The sequence below is a fragment of the Monodon monoceros genome, unplaced genomic scaffold (genome assembly GCF_005190385.1).
Source record: "Monodon monoceros isolate NGI ecotype Baffin Bay Population unplaced genomic scaffold, NGI_Narwhal_1 Super_Scaffold_5, whole genome shotgun sequence".
NCBI classification, from domain to species: Eukaryota; Metazoa; Chordata; class Mammalia; order Artiodactyla; family Monodontidae; genus Monodon; species Monodon monoceros.
This window is the reverse complement of record NW_021703782.1, coordinates 101,897,229-101,913,440: the sequence shown is the minus strand read 5'-3', so window position 1 is coordinate 101,913,440 and position 16,212 is coordinate 101,897,229. Positions and strand designations below refer to the sequence as shown.

The 16,212-nt window shown below is 39.2% G+C and overlaps 1 protein-coding gene across 5 annotated transcripts in view; it reads left to right on the top strand.

The window, feature by feature from the left end:
• The window catches only part of DENND1A (DENN domain containing 1A), a 537,874-nt gene that overhangs the window by 287,721 nt on the left and 233,941 nt on the right, over nucleotides 1-16,212 (top strand). For all 5 annotated transcript variants that reach the window (XM_029202625.1, XM_029202629.1, XM_029202624.1 and 2 more), the window contains one exon: nucleotides 2,319-2,429. In XM_029202625.1, coding sequence (XP_029058458.1) covers nucleotides 2,319-2,429 — 111 coding nt within the window. The remainder of the gene's footprint in view (nucleotides 1-2,318; nucleotides 2,430-16,212) is intronic.

Here is a 16,212-nt window from a genome sequence, read left to right as displayed (position 1 = left end):
GGCAAGCTGTGTAACATATTTCTACCCAGCGTGAAGCTTCTTGGCAGACTCTTGAGGCCACGTTTTGGTGGCTTCAGAGTTATCTTTGGATCTGTCAAAAGTGCTAATGGGCTTTCTGGCCTTCTTTAAGCTCCTCATTTCTATTTTCTTTTTACTTCCATCCTCTCCTAAAAGAAAAATTCATGTAATTCATCAGCAGTTAAGCATTTTACTGAAATGCTCAGCTGAGGGCCTTGTATTTTTGTTTGCGAGAATAACTCTGCCATGTCACTGTCTTCAGAACAAACCCCACCCTGACTTCATTAGCTCAGCACTCCTCAGTCCACTGGGCCAGAGGTACACTTGTTGACTAATTTATACTGCCTTTCTTGTTTGCTCAGTTTTGTTTTTCAAGTTTGTGTGGCGGTTAGAGCAAGAGTTTGGGGTTCAGGAAACCTGGTTTTGAAACTTGGCCCTGTCCAGCTGGGTGACCTTTGGAAGACTGTTTAACCTTCCTGAGCCTCAGTTTTCCCATCTATAAGATGGAGATGATAATGCCTTCCTCAGGGTTGTTGAGAAGATTAGAGAGAACGCAGGTAAAGTACCTATTTTCTGGCCCACAAGGATTACTCAATAAATGGAATAACAATTTTTAACAGAAACACTTTTTCTTTTGCCATACTTTGATCCTGCATGTTCTTTCCAAATACAAGTTTTATCTACTATTTTTAGTGGTGGTTAAAAGAAAAACAACAACAACAACAACACAGGTTTAAAGACAAACCCACCCAAGACTGAGCAATGCCTTATCCGCTTACTATATGACCTTGGTCAAGTTACTTCTCTGTGCCTCTGTTTTCTTATCTGTATATAGAGATGATAATGTTTGTTCAAGGAGTGGCTTCAAGATGAGTGAAATAATATATGTAAAGCCTCATAAATTGTAGATATTTAAAAGTATTTAAGAGGGAGAATGTAATATAAGGGAAAGTATAGGGCTATGGTGTTGCATCTGTGTCCAAAATCTGACTATACCAGTTACTGAATCTCTCCCAGACGTAGTTTACCTATATGTTGGAAAGAATAATACCTCATTGGATTTTTGTGAAGATTGCTTAAAATTACACGTTTAAGAGTACCTGGTCCAGTGCCTGGGACTTGGTAGGTAGTCAGTATGCAGACCTATTAATTCACTCATGCTTTATTTATAAAGGTCGATAGTTAACCTGGTACTCAAATCAAACAATAATAAATCATAAGTGCTCATTCTTATTCCCAACCCATAATATTGTCAAAAAGCACTTTATGCTACTTTGCATATAAAATCCACCTGGTTTACTTGAATTTATGGGTTATGGATCTTTCATCATTATAAACTGCAACCCCTGGCGATAGCCATCCTTCCCTCTCCAACCCCCTTCATTTTCAGAGGATTATATTGTATGGCATTGAAAACCTGTAACATTGAAGAAATTAGCATATTCATGTGTATTATTAAAGTCAGGTGGGTATAGAAAAGGTTGCAGAAATGAAACACATTACATTTTTTCTGAAATCTGAAGACTACCGATCTACAGTACTAATAAAAGGAATGAAGCCCAGGCTACACACAAAAGCTAGTTAAAAACACTGCTTTGTCACAACTTGCTACTGCTTGTCTTCAATGGCTTTTCCCCCTTTTGAGTGAAATACCTGGAAATTGTAGATCTTGGAAATTGCTTTACTTCCAGCCGAGGCATTTTAGAGAATGTAAACTGTGGAGGAGGGGACCCCAGCAGTGATGACAGGAGAGGAGCATGCCTGGCCTTTGCAGGTGGGACCTGTTGGACAGAAACAGGCTCTGTGCCAGAAGCATTTTGGTCCCTGGGTACTTTCTTTTGCTTAGACGTATGGCACAGTGCATTGGGAAAGTTCTAGGACCCAGGGTCAGAGGATATGAGCTGCGGTCTCATCTTCACTGCTCATTAGGTTTTTTGATCTTGGCATCTCTCTCTTGCCTTGATTTCCTCATTTTTAAGATTGCAGACTTCTTGTCCAGCTCACCTTTCGGAGCTGACCTGAAGAGCAAGCACAGTGCTGCATGTGACTTCACGTTGCAAACTGTAATCACCACCCAGAGGTGTGATTGCTCAGACTCCTTCATCTCTAAGGTCTCTTCCAACTTTACATTTCATGATTTACATGTGAGTGAGATTTGGCCTCCCAGGGGGAGAACACAGGAGTGGGGAAGAGGGGAGTATACTTTCTGATCATTTTCTGTTTCGGGTGCTTCTGTTAGATACCGTTTTTAATAAGAACAAACAAAGTAATCCCCAAACCTCCCTTCTTCTTTCTCCTAGAGAAATCTGACAGAGTACTTTGTGGCTGTGGATGTAAACAACATGCTGCATCTGTACGCGAGCATGCTCTGCGAGCGCCGCATCCTCGTCATCTGCAGCAAGCTCAGCACTGTGAGTAGACGGTCGGGGCGGGCTTTTGAATTTTACTTTAATTGAAAGATGTTTCGTAAAGATTAAAGGAGAGTTTAGAAGAAGAAATCAGCCACAATCCCCTCAGGTAGTAACACGTCATTTTCATTAATTATTCATGTTCCTTCACAGTGTCAATGCACATTTCATGTATTCTTGTAGTTTCACAGTCAATTATAAATAGTTTCCCATTTGATCGTGTGTTATGAACACTTTACATATTTCCACATTCTTCCATTATTGTCACTTGTTATATGTCTGTATCATATTCCATTATACTGATGTGTCATCGCTTGCTAAATCTTTTTTCTCTCCATGGCCATTTAGGTAGTTCGTAGTTTAATCCTTTAGTAGCTAACACTGCAGTGAACATCTTTCGGCTGCACTTGACTGATACAGTTTGTATTCTACGCATTGGGACCACTGGGTCAAAGGACTGAATAAGTGCTATGACTTATGGATGCCAAATTGCTTCCCAAACAGGCTGTGCTTTTTTATAGTGGATGCTGCCAGCTGTGCATGAGTGTACCATTTGCACTGCAGCCTTGCCAGAATTGTGTGTGTGCTCGTGGACATGTGCTTTAATTTACCTAATAAAATAGGCATAAAATGGTATTGCAGGTTTGCTTTATTTTTAATTTCTTTGGTTAAAGGTAACAACATTTTCCATGCGTTTCCCCCCCCCCCATTTGCATTTTGTTAATGTCTTTTCTCATTTATCTTATAGGGCTCTTGATTTAAAAAAAATAAATTGGGATGAGCTCTTTTTATATTGTAAAAACTTTTACTATATAATATAAATACTTTTCTTATTCTTTTTATGTTAGTTTTTTTAACTTGCTAAGTATAGGAGTTTATATTTTCCCCAGTATCTATTATGAAAATTCTCAAACACAGAAAATTGAAATCAGTTTGCAGTGAACATCCACGTAATTCCATCTAGATTCTGCCATTAACATATTTCTACGCTTGCTTTGGCACATCTTTATCCATCTATCCATCCCTCATACCATCCATCAAGCCATTTTATTTTTTGATGCATTTCAAAGTAAATCACAGACATCACTATGCTTCCCCCCAATAATTGCATATGTTTGTTATTAACTAAAGTTCAATATCTGTTTACAGTATTTTTTTTTCTTTTTGAGGTAAAACTTACATAAAGATATTGACTAGGAGAAGTTGACTGTTTGAGAGGGTAGAAAGACCTTCTTATGGTGGAAATTGCCCTATTGAAGTTCCTATGGATAGAATCATAGGCCTATGATTTACCGATGTGTTTACCTATGAATTCAAGGCACCTAATAATGCAAACTTAGTGAGACCATTAGAGTTTTCTTTATGGTTTTCATTGTAATTTTATTATTTTTTTGGTATTGTTTGCTTGTCAAGAATGCACAATTTTTTAATTGCCTGCTAGGTGCTAGGCTTACAACGCATACTAGGTGATAAAAGCATGGCCCTTGCCCTCAAGGGAAAAACAGCCCATAATAGACCTCTTGCTTTGTTTTGCATTTGGTTTTAAACTCGGAAGTGTAGTTGGTAATCTCAGGGCCTGAACACCCAGACTGAGGTTCAGAATGAGAATATTGCCAACCAGATTTATCATTGCCTCTTTATGAGGCTGGATAGATTAAGAGTACATTTGAAAGAGTCTAGTCCCTAACCAGTTACTGTTACTTTGAAGAATTAAACTTAAGTAGAACAAAAGTAGGACATCATAACAGTGGAATTGAATTCCCGTGGTGTTTTTGAGCCTTTAATATGTGCCAGGCACTGTGCTAAGCCCTCTTCATCTATTAACTCATTTAATTGTCACTACAACAGTTTGTAGTAGGTTCTGTTATTTCTCCATGTGATAGATAAGGAAGAATGTATCTTCTGCGTGATTTTGTTTAGATAAATGTAGGGGATTAAACACACACAGTTATTTCTGCTCCTTCCCAAAACAAAAATGAAATAAAGGAGTAAATCAACAAGCACAAAGAGCAGATGTAGCAGAAATCTTAGATATTAAGAAAATGCTGTTATCATTGTTATGCCAACATTCAAAAACTAAGGTGAAATGAACAGAAAAATATAATTTACCAAAATTGAATTAAGAAGAAATATAAAAATTGAATAGGTCATTTAATTTATAGAAATTGAATCAATATATAATTTTTTTTTCCAAAACACTCAGCCCGGATGGTTTTATAGGTATGTTTTATCAAATATCTCAAGGAACAGGTAATTTCAATCTTAGACAAACTCCTTAAGAGTCTAGAAAAAAGAAGGAACACCCCCTGAGCTTTTCTTGTGACACTTGTATAATTTTGACATTCAACTACACAAAGAGACACTACAAGAAAGAAAAGTTATCAGCCAATCTCACTCAGTAACATAGCTGTAAAAATCTTAAACAAAACAGTAGCAAATACATAAAAAATATAATTCATAATAACTGAGTTGACTTTATTCCAGAAATGTAAGGCTGATAATACTAGAAAATCTGGTACTATAGCTCACCACATTAACATATTGAAAGGGAAAATTCAAATGTTCAATATGAATTTTCAATAGAGAAAAAGCATGACCATGTTCATGAATAGGAAGACTCATTATATTAAAGGTATAAATGATGTATATTATAGATTACATATAATTCCATTCAAAATCCCAGTAGGATTTTACATAGTATTTGGCAACCTGATTCTAAAATTACTGTGGAAAGCCAAAGGAAGAGCCAAGATATACTTGAAGGAAAAGAATGGGTGATAAAGCTTGCTTTACCAGACATCAAGACTTTTTATAGACCTCTAGTAACTAAGATGCTAGTAACGGCATAGGGATACACAAATAGACTGATGGAACGGAATAGAGATTGCAAAAAGGGACCATGTGTGTGGGTTCTTCATATACAACAGAGGTGGCATTGTAAAATCTGGGGGAACGGATGGACTTTTCAATAATTGATAATCCACATGGGGAAGAAAAGGGAGATAATTTATATCTTACACAACTTGCAAAACTGAATTCCAAATGGATCAAGGACTTAAATGTCAAAGGCAAAATTTTTAAACTTTAGAAGACAAAATAGAATAATCTCTGTGATCTTGGAGTAGAAATGGATTCAGTTAAATAATCCAAAATATGCATCATATAAAGGAAAAGATTAAAATTGTGAATTTTGTTCATTAAAAGATACCATTCAGGGGCTTCCCTGGTGGCGCAGTGGTTGAGAATCTGCCTGCTAATGCAGGGGACACGGGTTCGAGCCCTGGTCTGGGAGGATTCCATATGCCGCGGAGCAACTAGGCCCCCAACTAGCAACAGAGCCACAACTACTGAGCCTGCGCGTCTGGAGCCTGTGCTCCGCAACGAGAGACCGCGATAGTGAGAGGCCCGTGCACCGCGATGAAGAGTGGCCCCCACTTGCCACAACTAGAGAAAGCCCTGGCACAGAAATGAAGACCCAACACAGCAAAAATAAATAAATTAATTAATAAACTCCTACCCCCAACATCTTAAAAAAAAAAAAAAAAACCATCCAGAGAATGGAAAGACAAGGCACAGGCTGAGATGAGGTATTTGCTATATATAAAACTGACAGAGGATTAATATCTGAAATATATAAAGAACTACTACAGTAAAAAAAAAAAAAAAAAGCAGAAGACAAATCTATCAATAGAAACATTGGCAAAAAGCACAAATAGGCATTTCACAGAAGAAACCTAAATGGCTAATAAATATATGGAAAGATGCTCAACCACATTAGTAACCACAGAAAAGCAAATTAAAACTACAGTAATTAAAACACTAGGCTTGCAAAAATTAGATGTCTGATAAAGCCAAGTGTTATATTGCAGATGTATTGGAGAATTTCGTGTACTACTCTTTGAAGAGTATGTGGCATAGAACTATTTGCATATGCCCAACACTCAGCAGTTCCACTCCTGGGTGGAATTGTGTGTGTGTGTGTGTGTACATACACATACCTACACGCTCTTTTTGGTCATGTATAGTGGGATACATGTGCAAGCATGTTCATAGCAGCATTGTTTTGGGTTTTGTTTTTTAAACCTGGAAAGAGCCCACATGCCCATCAACAGAGAACTCATAAATTGTTGCATAGTCATACAGTAGAACACTGTGTCAGTGAAGATGAACTACACTGTCAGCATGGTGGGGTCTCTAATACAGAATTCTGAGTAAAAGAAACAAGCTACAGAAGAATATACAGTATGATTCATTAATATAAAATTCAAGTAAGAAAAACTAAATGGTATATTATTTAGGGATACATACAAACTACGGAGGGGGGAAATGATTAACAGAAAATTTAGGTAGTAGTTTCCTCAAAGGGAGTGAAAGGAGTATAGTTGGGAAGAGGCATATGTGGGACATCAGAAGTATTATTTTCTGTCTTGAGCTAGGTTAGGGATCAGCAAACCTTTCTGTAAAGGGTCCAATATTGCAACTACTGGACTCTGACCTTGTAATTTACAATCAGTAAACTAGTGAGTGTGACTGTGTTCCAAGAAGCTTTATTTACAAAAATAGGAGGCACACCAGACTTAGCCTTCGGGCTGTAGTTGGCCAACCCTGAACTAGGTGCTGGGTTTTGGCATGTTAACTTTTTCTCCTTTAAATGTCACTTATATGATCTACATACTTTTATATGTATATAGTTTTTAGAATTCTTGAAAAGTTAAAAAAGAAGATACCAAGCCCTTTTTTTTTTTTTTTTTTTTTTTTGCGGTACGCGGGCCTCTCATTGTTGTGGCCTCTCCCGTTGCGGAGCACAGGCTCCGGACGCGCAGGCTCAGCGGCCATGGCTCACGGGCCCAGCCGTTCCGCGGCATGTAGGATCTTCCCGGACCAGGGCATGAACCCGTGTCCCCTACATCAGCAGGCGGACGCTCAACCACTGCGCCACCAGGGAAGCCCAACCAAGCCATTTTATCATGAAATTTTACAATACAGGGATAGAGACAAAATAGTTCTTGTACAAAGGTTAAGAATCAAACTTGCACAAGATTTTGCAGTGGCAATTGTAGAAACCAGAAGATAGTGAAGCAGTGTCTAAACTTCTAAGGGAAAATGATTTCTAACCTGAAATTCTATCCTTATCTAATGGAAGTGCTCAGGAGAGAGTGGCACCAGCCCCTACCACACCTGTCAACCTCCTGTCGTCACTAGTCCTCCACTCACCTTCTCTATTGTGGATGTACTGTCCATCCTTTCTAGGCCAGCCCCTCCGCTTGTCCACCTGACTTCATTCAACAAATATTTTTTGTGGCACTTTCATAGGTACTGGTGATGCAACAGTGAACAAAATAGGCAAAAATCCCTGTCCTCATATGAAGCTTACATTCTAGTAGGGTAGATCTTCAGTAGCTGAGGTGAATTAAATATATGGTACAGTAGCTATAGTTCTAAGTACAAGGAGTACAGTAAAGCAGAGGAGGAGAGTGGACAGGGACTGGTGAGGTGGCAGGGACTGCAGTTCAGACAGATGGCCAAGGAGTGCCTCATAGAGAAAGTAACACTTCAGCGTCCTTCCTGTTACCTTAACGGAAATTCCTCCAGCACTGAGCTCCTCTCTCCTGCATCATTATTTTTTTCTTCTCTACTGGTACATTCTTAGGCACTTGCTAACACGGTATAGTGTCTCCCAAACTTCAAAACAAAACATCCTTAACCACATTCCTTTTATCCCATTTGTTTTCTTCCTTTCAGAACAAAATTCCTCGAGAGATATTTCTGTTTCCTGTCTAATTCCTCTCCTCTCATTCTTTCCTCTGTCTTGTGTTAGGATTTAGCCCCCACCTGCACTGAAACGGCTTTTGTTCAGTCACCAGTGACCTCATGTCAAATAAAACGAGTTGATATTAATACATGCAAAACTCTTAGAACAGAGTCTGGCATAAGGTGTATGTGTATGTTTTTGATAAATTATTAACATCTGTAATGGGAAGTCAAATGTTAATGTGTAAAAATTTTTTTGTAATAAATTTATTTATTTTTGGCTGCATTGGGTCTTAATTGCTGCCCGCGGCTTTGTCTAGTGGCGGCAGGCGGGGGCTACTCTTTGTTGCAGTGCGCGGACTTCTCATTGCCGTGGCTTCTCTTGTTGCGGAGCACAGGCTCTAGGCGCGCGGGCTTCAGTAGTCGTGGCACACAGGCGTAGTTGCTCCGCGGCATGTGGGATATTCCCGGACCAGGGCCCGAACCCGTGTCCCCTGCATTGGCAGGCAGATTCTTAACCACTGTGCCACCAGGGAAGCCCTAATGTTTAAAATTTTAAATCAAGAAATCATGAGATGGACTGCTATTTGCCAGTAGTATAAGCCTTTAGCAGTTTTTGTTTTGTTTTTCAGACTATAAACACATTACTTTGACTCAAAAAAATTTTTTTTAACAAACAGTTGATTCTTAACTGAGTTCTGAGTTTTACTAATTGATGGTAGAAATCTCTTTAGGGAAGGGGAGGGGTCTCCTTGTACCTCACATGGGATCATTAGCATCCTGACCAGTTACGTGCAGTTTCTCTGGGGATAAGTAGCTGAGCAGACATCAGGGTTTTTTTGTTGTTGTTGTGGGTTTTTTTTTTGGTTTTTTTCAGACGTCAGTTTTATCCAAGCCTCTGGACCCCTTCAACTTCAGAATTAAGAAGTTTTCTAATTGTTGTCTTTTACTTCCCTAATAGTGGCTTTTTATTATCTTCTCGATGAAGGAGAATGCAAAGGCTACTTTAGCCTGAAGTTTCTGATGACCCTCTCTTGACAGATCCAGATGTGGCCTGTCATACCTTGACAAACCAGATTTTTCTCAATTTTGTTTGATGAGATGTAGGCTTAATGCTTCTCAGAGCCATCAAGAATCTGAAAGATAAAAGCTGTTGAACACCCCAGAGTGCCGTCTTCCATAAAAATGACTGTGCGTCAATAGAGACAAACCCAGCCATATTTAGTCCAGAGTCAGGTAATATTCATTTCAGGCTTTCTCGGTCAATAATGTTGTCATATTCTGTATAAGAAAAATGTTAAGTTTTTGTTCTTTTTGTGCAGTTAATGTATATTGATCGTTTTCCTTTATAAATGATAAATAGGGAAGGCTTAACTACATCTTGTTCTCTAATGTAAATACTTCAGTGAGATTTCTTCTAACACAAAGGCCCTATTTTTCTTACAGATTTTCATATCTGAGTTTAACTCATTGCTTTTTTGATAACTCTTCTGGATAGCAAGTAGGTCTAAAATAAGACCTTTATAGCGATAATATCATCTAATTGCAACAGAAGTCCTAGAAGAGCAGTATTATCCCATTTTACAGACTGGCCCATCCACTCAGAGAGATGGGTTAACTTGCCCAAGGTCACGTCCTAGTCATAGAAGAGACAGATATGCAGGTGGGTCATTATGATGCAGTGTCAGGGGAAGGGAGCCTTCGGCTTCAGGAAAGGGAGAAGCAAGCAATAATTACATGTACAAATGACTCTTAGCCCCTTCAAAGTGCTTGCTGTGGAGACCAGGTTATGTTTATCAGGTGCCACCTCTCAAACGAACATCAGAATCCTTGTGCGGGAACTGTCACAAGAACCAGAGACACATTGTTAAGAATATCTGTCACACTTGAGGGAATCTGAAAGTTCTCATAAACAGCCAAAAAGATACTCTGAGTCAAAGCTGGTGGATAATGTGGCTGGTGGAGCTGGTAAGGCTGGTTTGGGTAAAAGGTATATCCTGATTGTGTAGTATTTAGGGAAGCTTCTTACGTAGCCTGTACATAGCTCCAAGACTACCAAAGGCGTATTGACAGCATCCGTAGATTAAGCATGTAGGACACCCTTCTTTAGATTTGCTCTATATTTTATACGGCAGGTCCCCAATTATCCCCCACACTCTTTAAAAATTCTCTTAACCTTTTTGAGCCACCTGCTATGTGCCAGTTACTGTGCTAATCTTTTTTTTTTTTTCCCCATTTGTTCTTGCAGGAACCCTAAGAACTAGTTGGTTTTATTTTCCTTTTTCAGATGAGAATATTGGCAGTTGGAAAGTTGAAGTGCCTTGTCTAAGATGAGCAGCGGAGATGGGATTAAAACCCCCTTCTCTTGGCTCCAAGCCAACCCCCTTCTTACTATCTCACACTGCCCCCTTGGTAGCTCGTTTGTCATGAGTTCCCTTTGACACTTGTACCCAGAGAAACATTTTTGGTATGATTCTGTTGACCATGGATCTGAAATCACAGAAAGAATTTCAGTCTGGATATTGCCTTGGAATGCACACCTAAGCTTTTCACTTCAGATTTAGTGAACATTTTCTATGTGCCTGGCACCAGGGAAGCAGAAGGCCAATATGTGAATTTCTAACTGGCATACTGACCCTATTGGCCAAAGCCCCATTTCCATGAGCACCATTCAGATTCAGTCCACTCTGTCTGCATGTTGTTAGACTCTCCCAGCCCCACCTGTGCCGCTCCTCTGCTGTGAGCCCAGCGTTGGTGCGTCCCTGGGGCATGTCTCCCCCATCTCACTGTGGCTTCAGGTTTTGTGTGCTGCAGTTCCTTTCAGCCCCTGTGTGTCTTAGCCCTAATCGCTCCCTCTATGACATAGGGGTGCTGCAAGAAGTGAAAACTAAGAATATCCAGTTAAATGATGACAAAAGCATATTTACTTTACAAAGGAATGTGTATTTGTTTTATTCAGCAGGTGCTTTTTAAAACAAGTTCTTAGGAAGGAAGCACAGTTTAGTGGCAAGACTGTTACCTAATTAATTGAGCCTCCACACCTAATTATTTGTGTGGTACCCATAACTGTGAAAATAATTACTACTTTTCTGATAGTACGTCATGTAGAGAAGGAAAAAGAAAAAAAACAAAAACAAACCTAATATCTTCTCCCTGTCAGTGTCTTCCTGTTAGTCCGAGAGAATGTGGGCTTTGGGCAGGTCTTGGACATTGGTGGCCTGGAGAGTGGTGGGTGATACTTGTCTCTCCCCCACCCACCCCACCCTCCGCGCCCTCAGGTCTGACCCTTAGTAGACACTTCAGTGTTGGCATGAAGGGATGGGTAACTTCCCAGCCTTGCTCCAGTCCTGTCCCATCCACTTCCACTGACAGCATCCACTATCTTATCACCACCTGGTCTTGTGACCTAAGAAGGGCCAATTTGTGGACTAGGGAGTTTTTCAGATTTAGCTTCATCTTTACTTCTTTCCTGATGAACTCCACCTGGCCGTGACTACCCCAGCCTGTGTAGTGGGTTGGGTATCTAAATGATGTGTGTAAGGCTTTCCTAGCTCTTCTGGGCTAGAAGTAACTAATCCTGTTTGCTTATCTGCAGCCCTTGAAGCCTAGATGAGAGTGGCAGTTTAAGAAGGTTTGAAATACTGGACTAGAGCCAGGGCCTCTTTGCCTGCGCACTCCACTCTGCATGTTCCAGCCGTAGGAACAAACTGCATTATTTTGTTTCAAACTGTGCTCAAGGGAAGCCAAGACCTTGTAACTGGAAACTTACCAAACAGAGAATTCTAAGACTAAATTTAGTGTTCCATTTAAAAAATAAAATAAATCGAACATTTTGTCTGTTCATCTTTTATATGTTAAAAAAGAGAGAGATTAACCTAGTTCACACTAACAACCTAAGAAGAGTATTCAAAGAAGTGAGAAGAAAACTAATCCCTTTTGGTGAAGAGGGAAATCCTTAACAAAATGTAATGAAGTGGCATGAAACACAGACTCTGCAGCCAAACTTTCAAATAGCATAGCCTGTCTAATCTCCATCACATAAAATTTTATTGTGGCTCAGAGAATATTAAAAACTTAGAAATGGATGAAAGGAACTTCCATTGGCAGGAAATAGGAGTAAAGATTGGTATGTTTTATTTATGTGGTTTTTCTCTGGTTTTTAAATGTAAATACAATTAACTGCTTTTTGAACTATGTTCTCCATGTAATCATGTGTGAGTTCGTTTTCTCTTGTTCATGTTGAACTGTAACTAGAATGAAGAACCTTGATGTTATGGAGACTATATAAACTATGTAATATATAGAGTAACAACAGTTTAATTTGCAATACTTTAAAAATTGTTGTGACATCAACCAGCCATGGTCTCCCTACTAGTTCTTACCTTCCTCTCCTGCCTCTTGCTTCAACACATTGAGCACATGTTTTGGACTAGCCGGAGGATTCAGATTGTTAGTGATTCCCAAGTTCTGATCCATGGACTAGTTGTGTTAGAAATCACTCAGAGAATTTGTTAAAAATTCAAGTTCTTGGGCACCACCTCCAGACATTCTGATTCAAAAGATCTAACATGGGACCGTGGGATGTCTATTTTTTTAAGGTTCCCCAAATGATTGATACACAAGCAGATTCAGAACCAGTGAATAGACAGTTCTCTAAGACAGTATTTATTCTTTGATTATTTTGCATCATTAGAGTTCTTTTCATTTTGAGACTATGTAATAGAGGCTGATTAAGTTTGTTTAGAAAATATTTGTGAGTACAGATTAGCACTAAAAAATCCTTTGTTTCCATATTTCTCTTTGAGAGACCTCTGGTTTTGACATTGGCAGGTCTAGAACAGGACAGAGCTAAGTATATCCTATTTAAGGTCTCGGTAATGTTGGGTGCTGATGTAGTCCACCAGTGTAATTTTAGATACATGTGTATAAATAGATCTAGAGAGGTGATGTTTCTTTTTAGCCATTGCATTGAGAACATTGGCAGGGTATCTTGTTTATTATTTTAGTAGTGTGGTCAATTTGTGAAACAAATGGTATGTTCTTTAGATTATAAGACTGATAGCTTTTTTATATGACTCTTATGAATCAAATCTCTACTAAAAAACACTAACAGGTAATATTCAAGTCACTGACATCTTAATATACTTGCAAAAGCCCTAAATGGCACTCACATTGGCAGGCATCTGTGTGGATTTTGTTAAAGGAATTGGAGCACATACTATGTGCTGAGTCAGTGAGAACAAGAACTCATAATTTCCTATGGCTTCTGCAAGCTGAAAGTGTGGTCACTGGTGAGCAAGTGTTGTGTGATGTGAGGTTAGACTAGGTAGTTAGGGGCTAGTATAGACCTTGTGAAAGTTCACATTTTTTCTCTTCTGCTATCTCGATATCTATGTGTTCTCCCAGCTAGATGATTCAGACAGCCCTGCTTCTGCTGTGTTTTCCCAAGAAAAAGGACAGCAGGACTGAAGGAGAGAGCACCAGACTTCAAGTCAGGATGGTTTTGTTCAATTTCTACCTGTGTAACTTAATCCTCCCTAGCCATGTCGCCTTGGGCAATTTACTTAATCCTTCTGAGACTCTCTGTCCTCTTCTGTAGAAAGAGGTTAGTTGTAATACCCGCCTCAGGGTTGTTGAAAGGATTCAGTGGTCATAGATATGAAAGCAGGTAGCCCATTGCTGGCACATACTACTCATTTAGTAAATGTTGACTCTGAATCCTACCTTTTCAGGGCAATAAGGTCTGATTTGACTTTCAGAAGCAAAGAAGGCAATAGAGATCCTGGAAGAGCTCTGAAGATTTAATTAGTACAACTGGTGAGAGTGGATGGTGAATGAATCCAAAAAACAGAGAATAGTCATGGCAACTCGTATGAGATTTTCCATATCCACCCACTTCTCACTAGTCACGTAGTCATTGACTAAATTGTCATTTCTTCTTCAAGTCTCCAGTCATCACTACGTAGAGCTGGAGTGGCCTAAGAAGCTGCTATGTTCACTTGACCTAGCATTACCACCTGACCAGCCTCCCAGGGAGGAGGACTAACCGCTTCCTGTCTTCTCATCTTTCCAGGCTCTGCTCTCCTGCCTCTCTCTCTGGGAAGCAGGCCTGATTCTTGCCCCAGGCAGAATTAACGATTCCTTCTTTATATACTAGCACAGTTGAACCTCTGTTACAGCACCTCTTTCCTAATGCGTTTGTGTTGAAGTTGATTATTCGCATTTTGATCTTTTTCTATTTTAAATTGCTTGAGGGCGTGGCATATACACATAGTGGATACTCGGTAATTGTCGGATTAATACAGATCATAGCACTGAGGCAGTTTCCCATGAGCTAAGAGCACGAACTCCAGAGCTAGACTCCCTAGGTTTAGAGCCTACTTCTGCCACTACTGTGACCTTACACAAAGTCCTTAACATCTAGGAATCTTAGTTTCCTCATCTGTAAATGGGAACAATAATGCTACCTACCTTATAGGGTTGCTGTGAAGATTAAGCGAGTTAAATAGTACATGTAAAGCACTTAGAACAGTGCTTGGCAGATAGTAAATGCTGAGTAAGTGGTCATGGTGGTGTCTGTTTATAGCTTCAATCGTTCTGAATTTACTGTCACTTTCTGAGGTTGGATTTGTCTGACAAAACTATGCATGGGAAATTTTTTTTTTCCCTATGCCTTCAAATCTAGTAACTCCTACCACCTGAAGGTTTCTTAGTTTCTTTTTCACATGTGGATGCCTGACAGATAGGTTCTTATGATTCTATGTTCAGTTATGCTTGCTTTCTTTTAAAAAATGAGATTCTTTATTAAAGCAATATATAAATTAGCTAAACATAAATTATGATCTTAGAAATATTTTCAAAGAAATGTAAATATCCACTTATACTAGACTTGGGGATGAAAATAGATTTCTTCTTGAGTGCCAGCTTGGATCCACTGCCAATGGTTGCACTTTCAGAGGGATCCGCAGGCCATGTCCTCACTCCACAGTCAGAGTATCTGTCATAGGCACAGAATGGAGAAGTAGCTGTCCATGTATTTAAATGAATTGTTATCAATCCCAATGTAATTTTACCTTTTTCTTTTTCATCTTAAAAAAAAAAGTCTGCAGCTTCCTCACGTATGGTGCTATAGGCTTATTTACACTGTAGTTTACTATACCATAGTATCTGCCTCTGCTTTGGTAGCTAAAGCTTTTCTCTGGCAGTTTTGTTTGCTTTGATGTTTTGAAGTGTCAGATCTTGGCACGAAACTTGTTACCCTTGTTAATAACTTACTCTGATTACTCTAGTTAGTAGGCAGCTTTAAGAAAAAAGAAGAGAAGGCGGAAAGAGAAGTGATTGAGTAGGCAGGTGATTGCCTGGAAAAGCTTCCTTCTTGCCTGGATGACCTTTCTCTTAGTGTAGGGCACTCGACTTGACTCCATGTTGCTGTGTTGGTTTTTGTGGGAATTTTTTCCTTCCCTTTCCCCGGAGAATAGTGGAGAAGCAAGAGGTATGATGAGTTCCACCCAACTGAATGAAAAACTACTTGAAGATAGATTGCCCTTCCCACCCTACGAAAAATAAATACAGAAAGCATTACATTTCAACTTCTAAAAAAAGCAGGACATTCCTTCTTTCTACTCACATGTCCGGCATCTGTCTGGAAGAGCTGAAGGCCTTTGATTTCTGAGGCTTTCTAATTTCTCTTTCTGCTAAAGCATCTTTGGTAGTTTCTTAAAAAGCCAACTCTTCCCTCACTAACTATAGTAAACACAATTTTAACCATTTATAATTAAAGGTTTTTCTCATACTCTTCGAAGGGTTGAGTACATTAACTTTCAGAGTCCCTGAAGGTTTTACTTAAAACTTTTTGCTGATCTTATAGTGGGTTTTACATGTACGAATAAATAAAAATCAAAACACTGTTTGAATCACTTGTCTGAATCATGGCACCATTTATTTCCTTATGACTACAAGGGTGGTTTATGATTAAATAGAAGAATCTAGTTCTCAAATTGAGAAAGCTAACAACTTCTCTAAGACACATATGGTT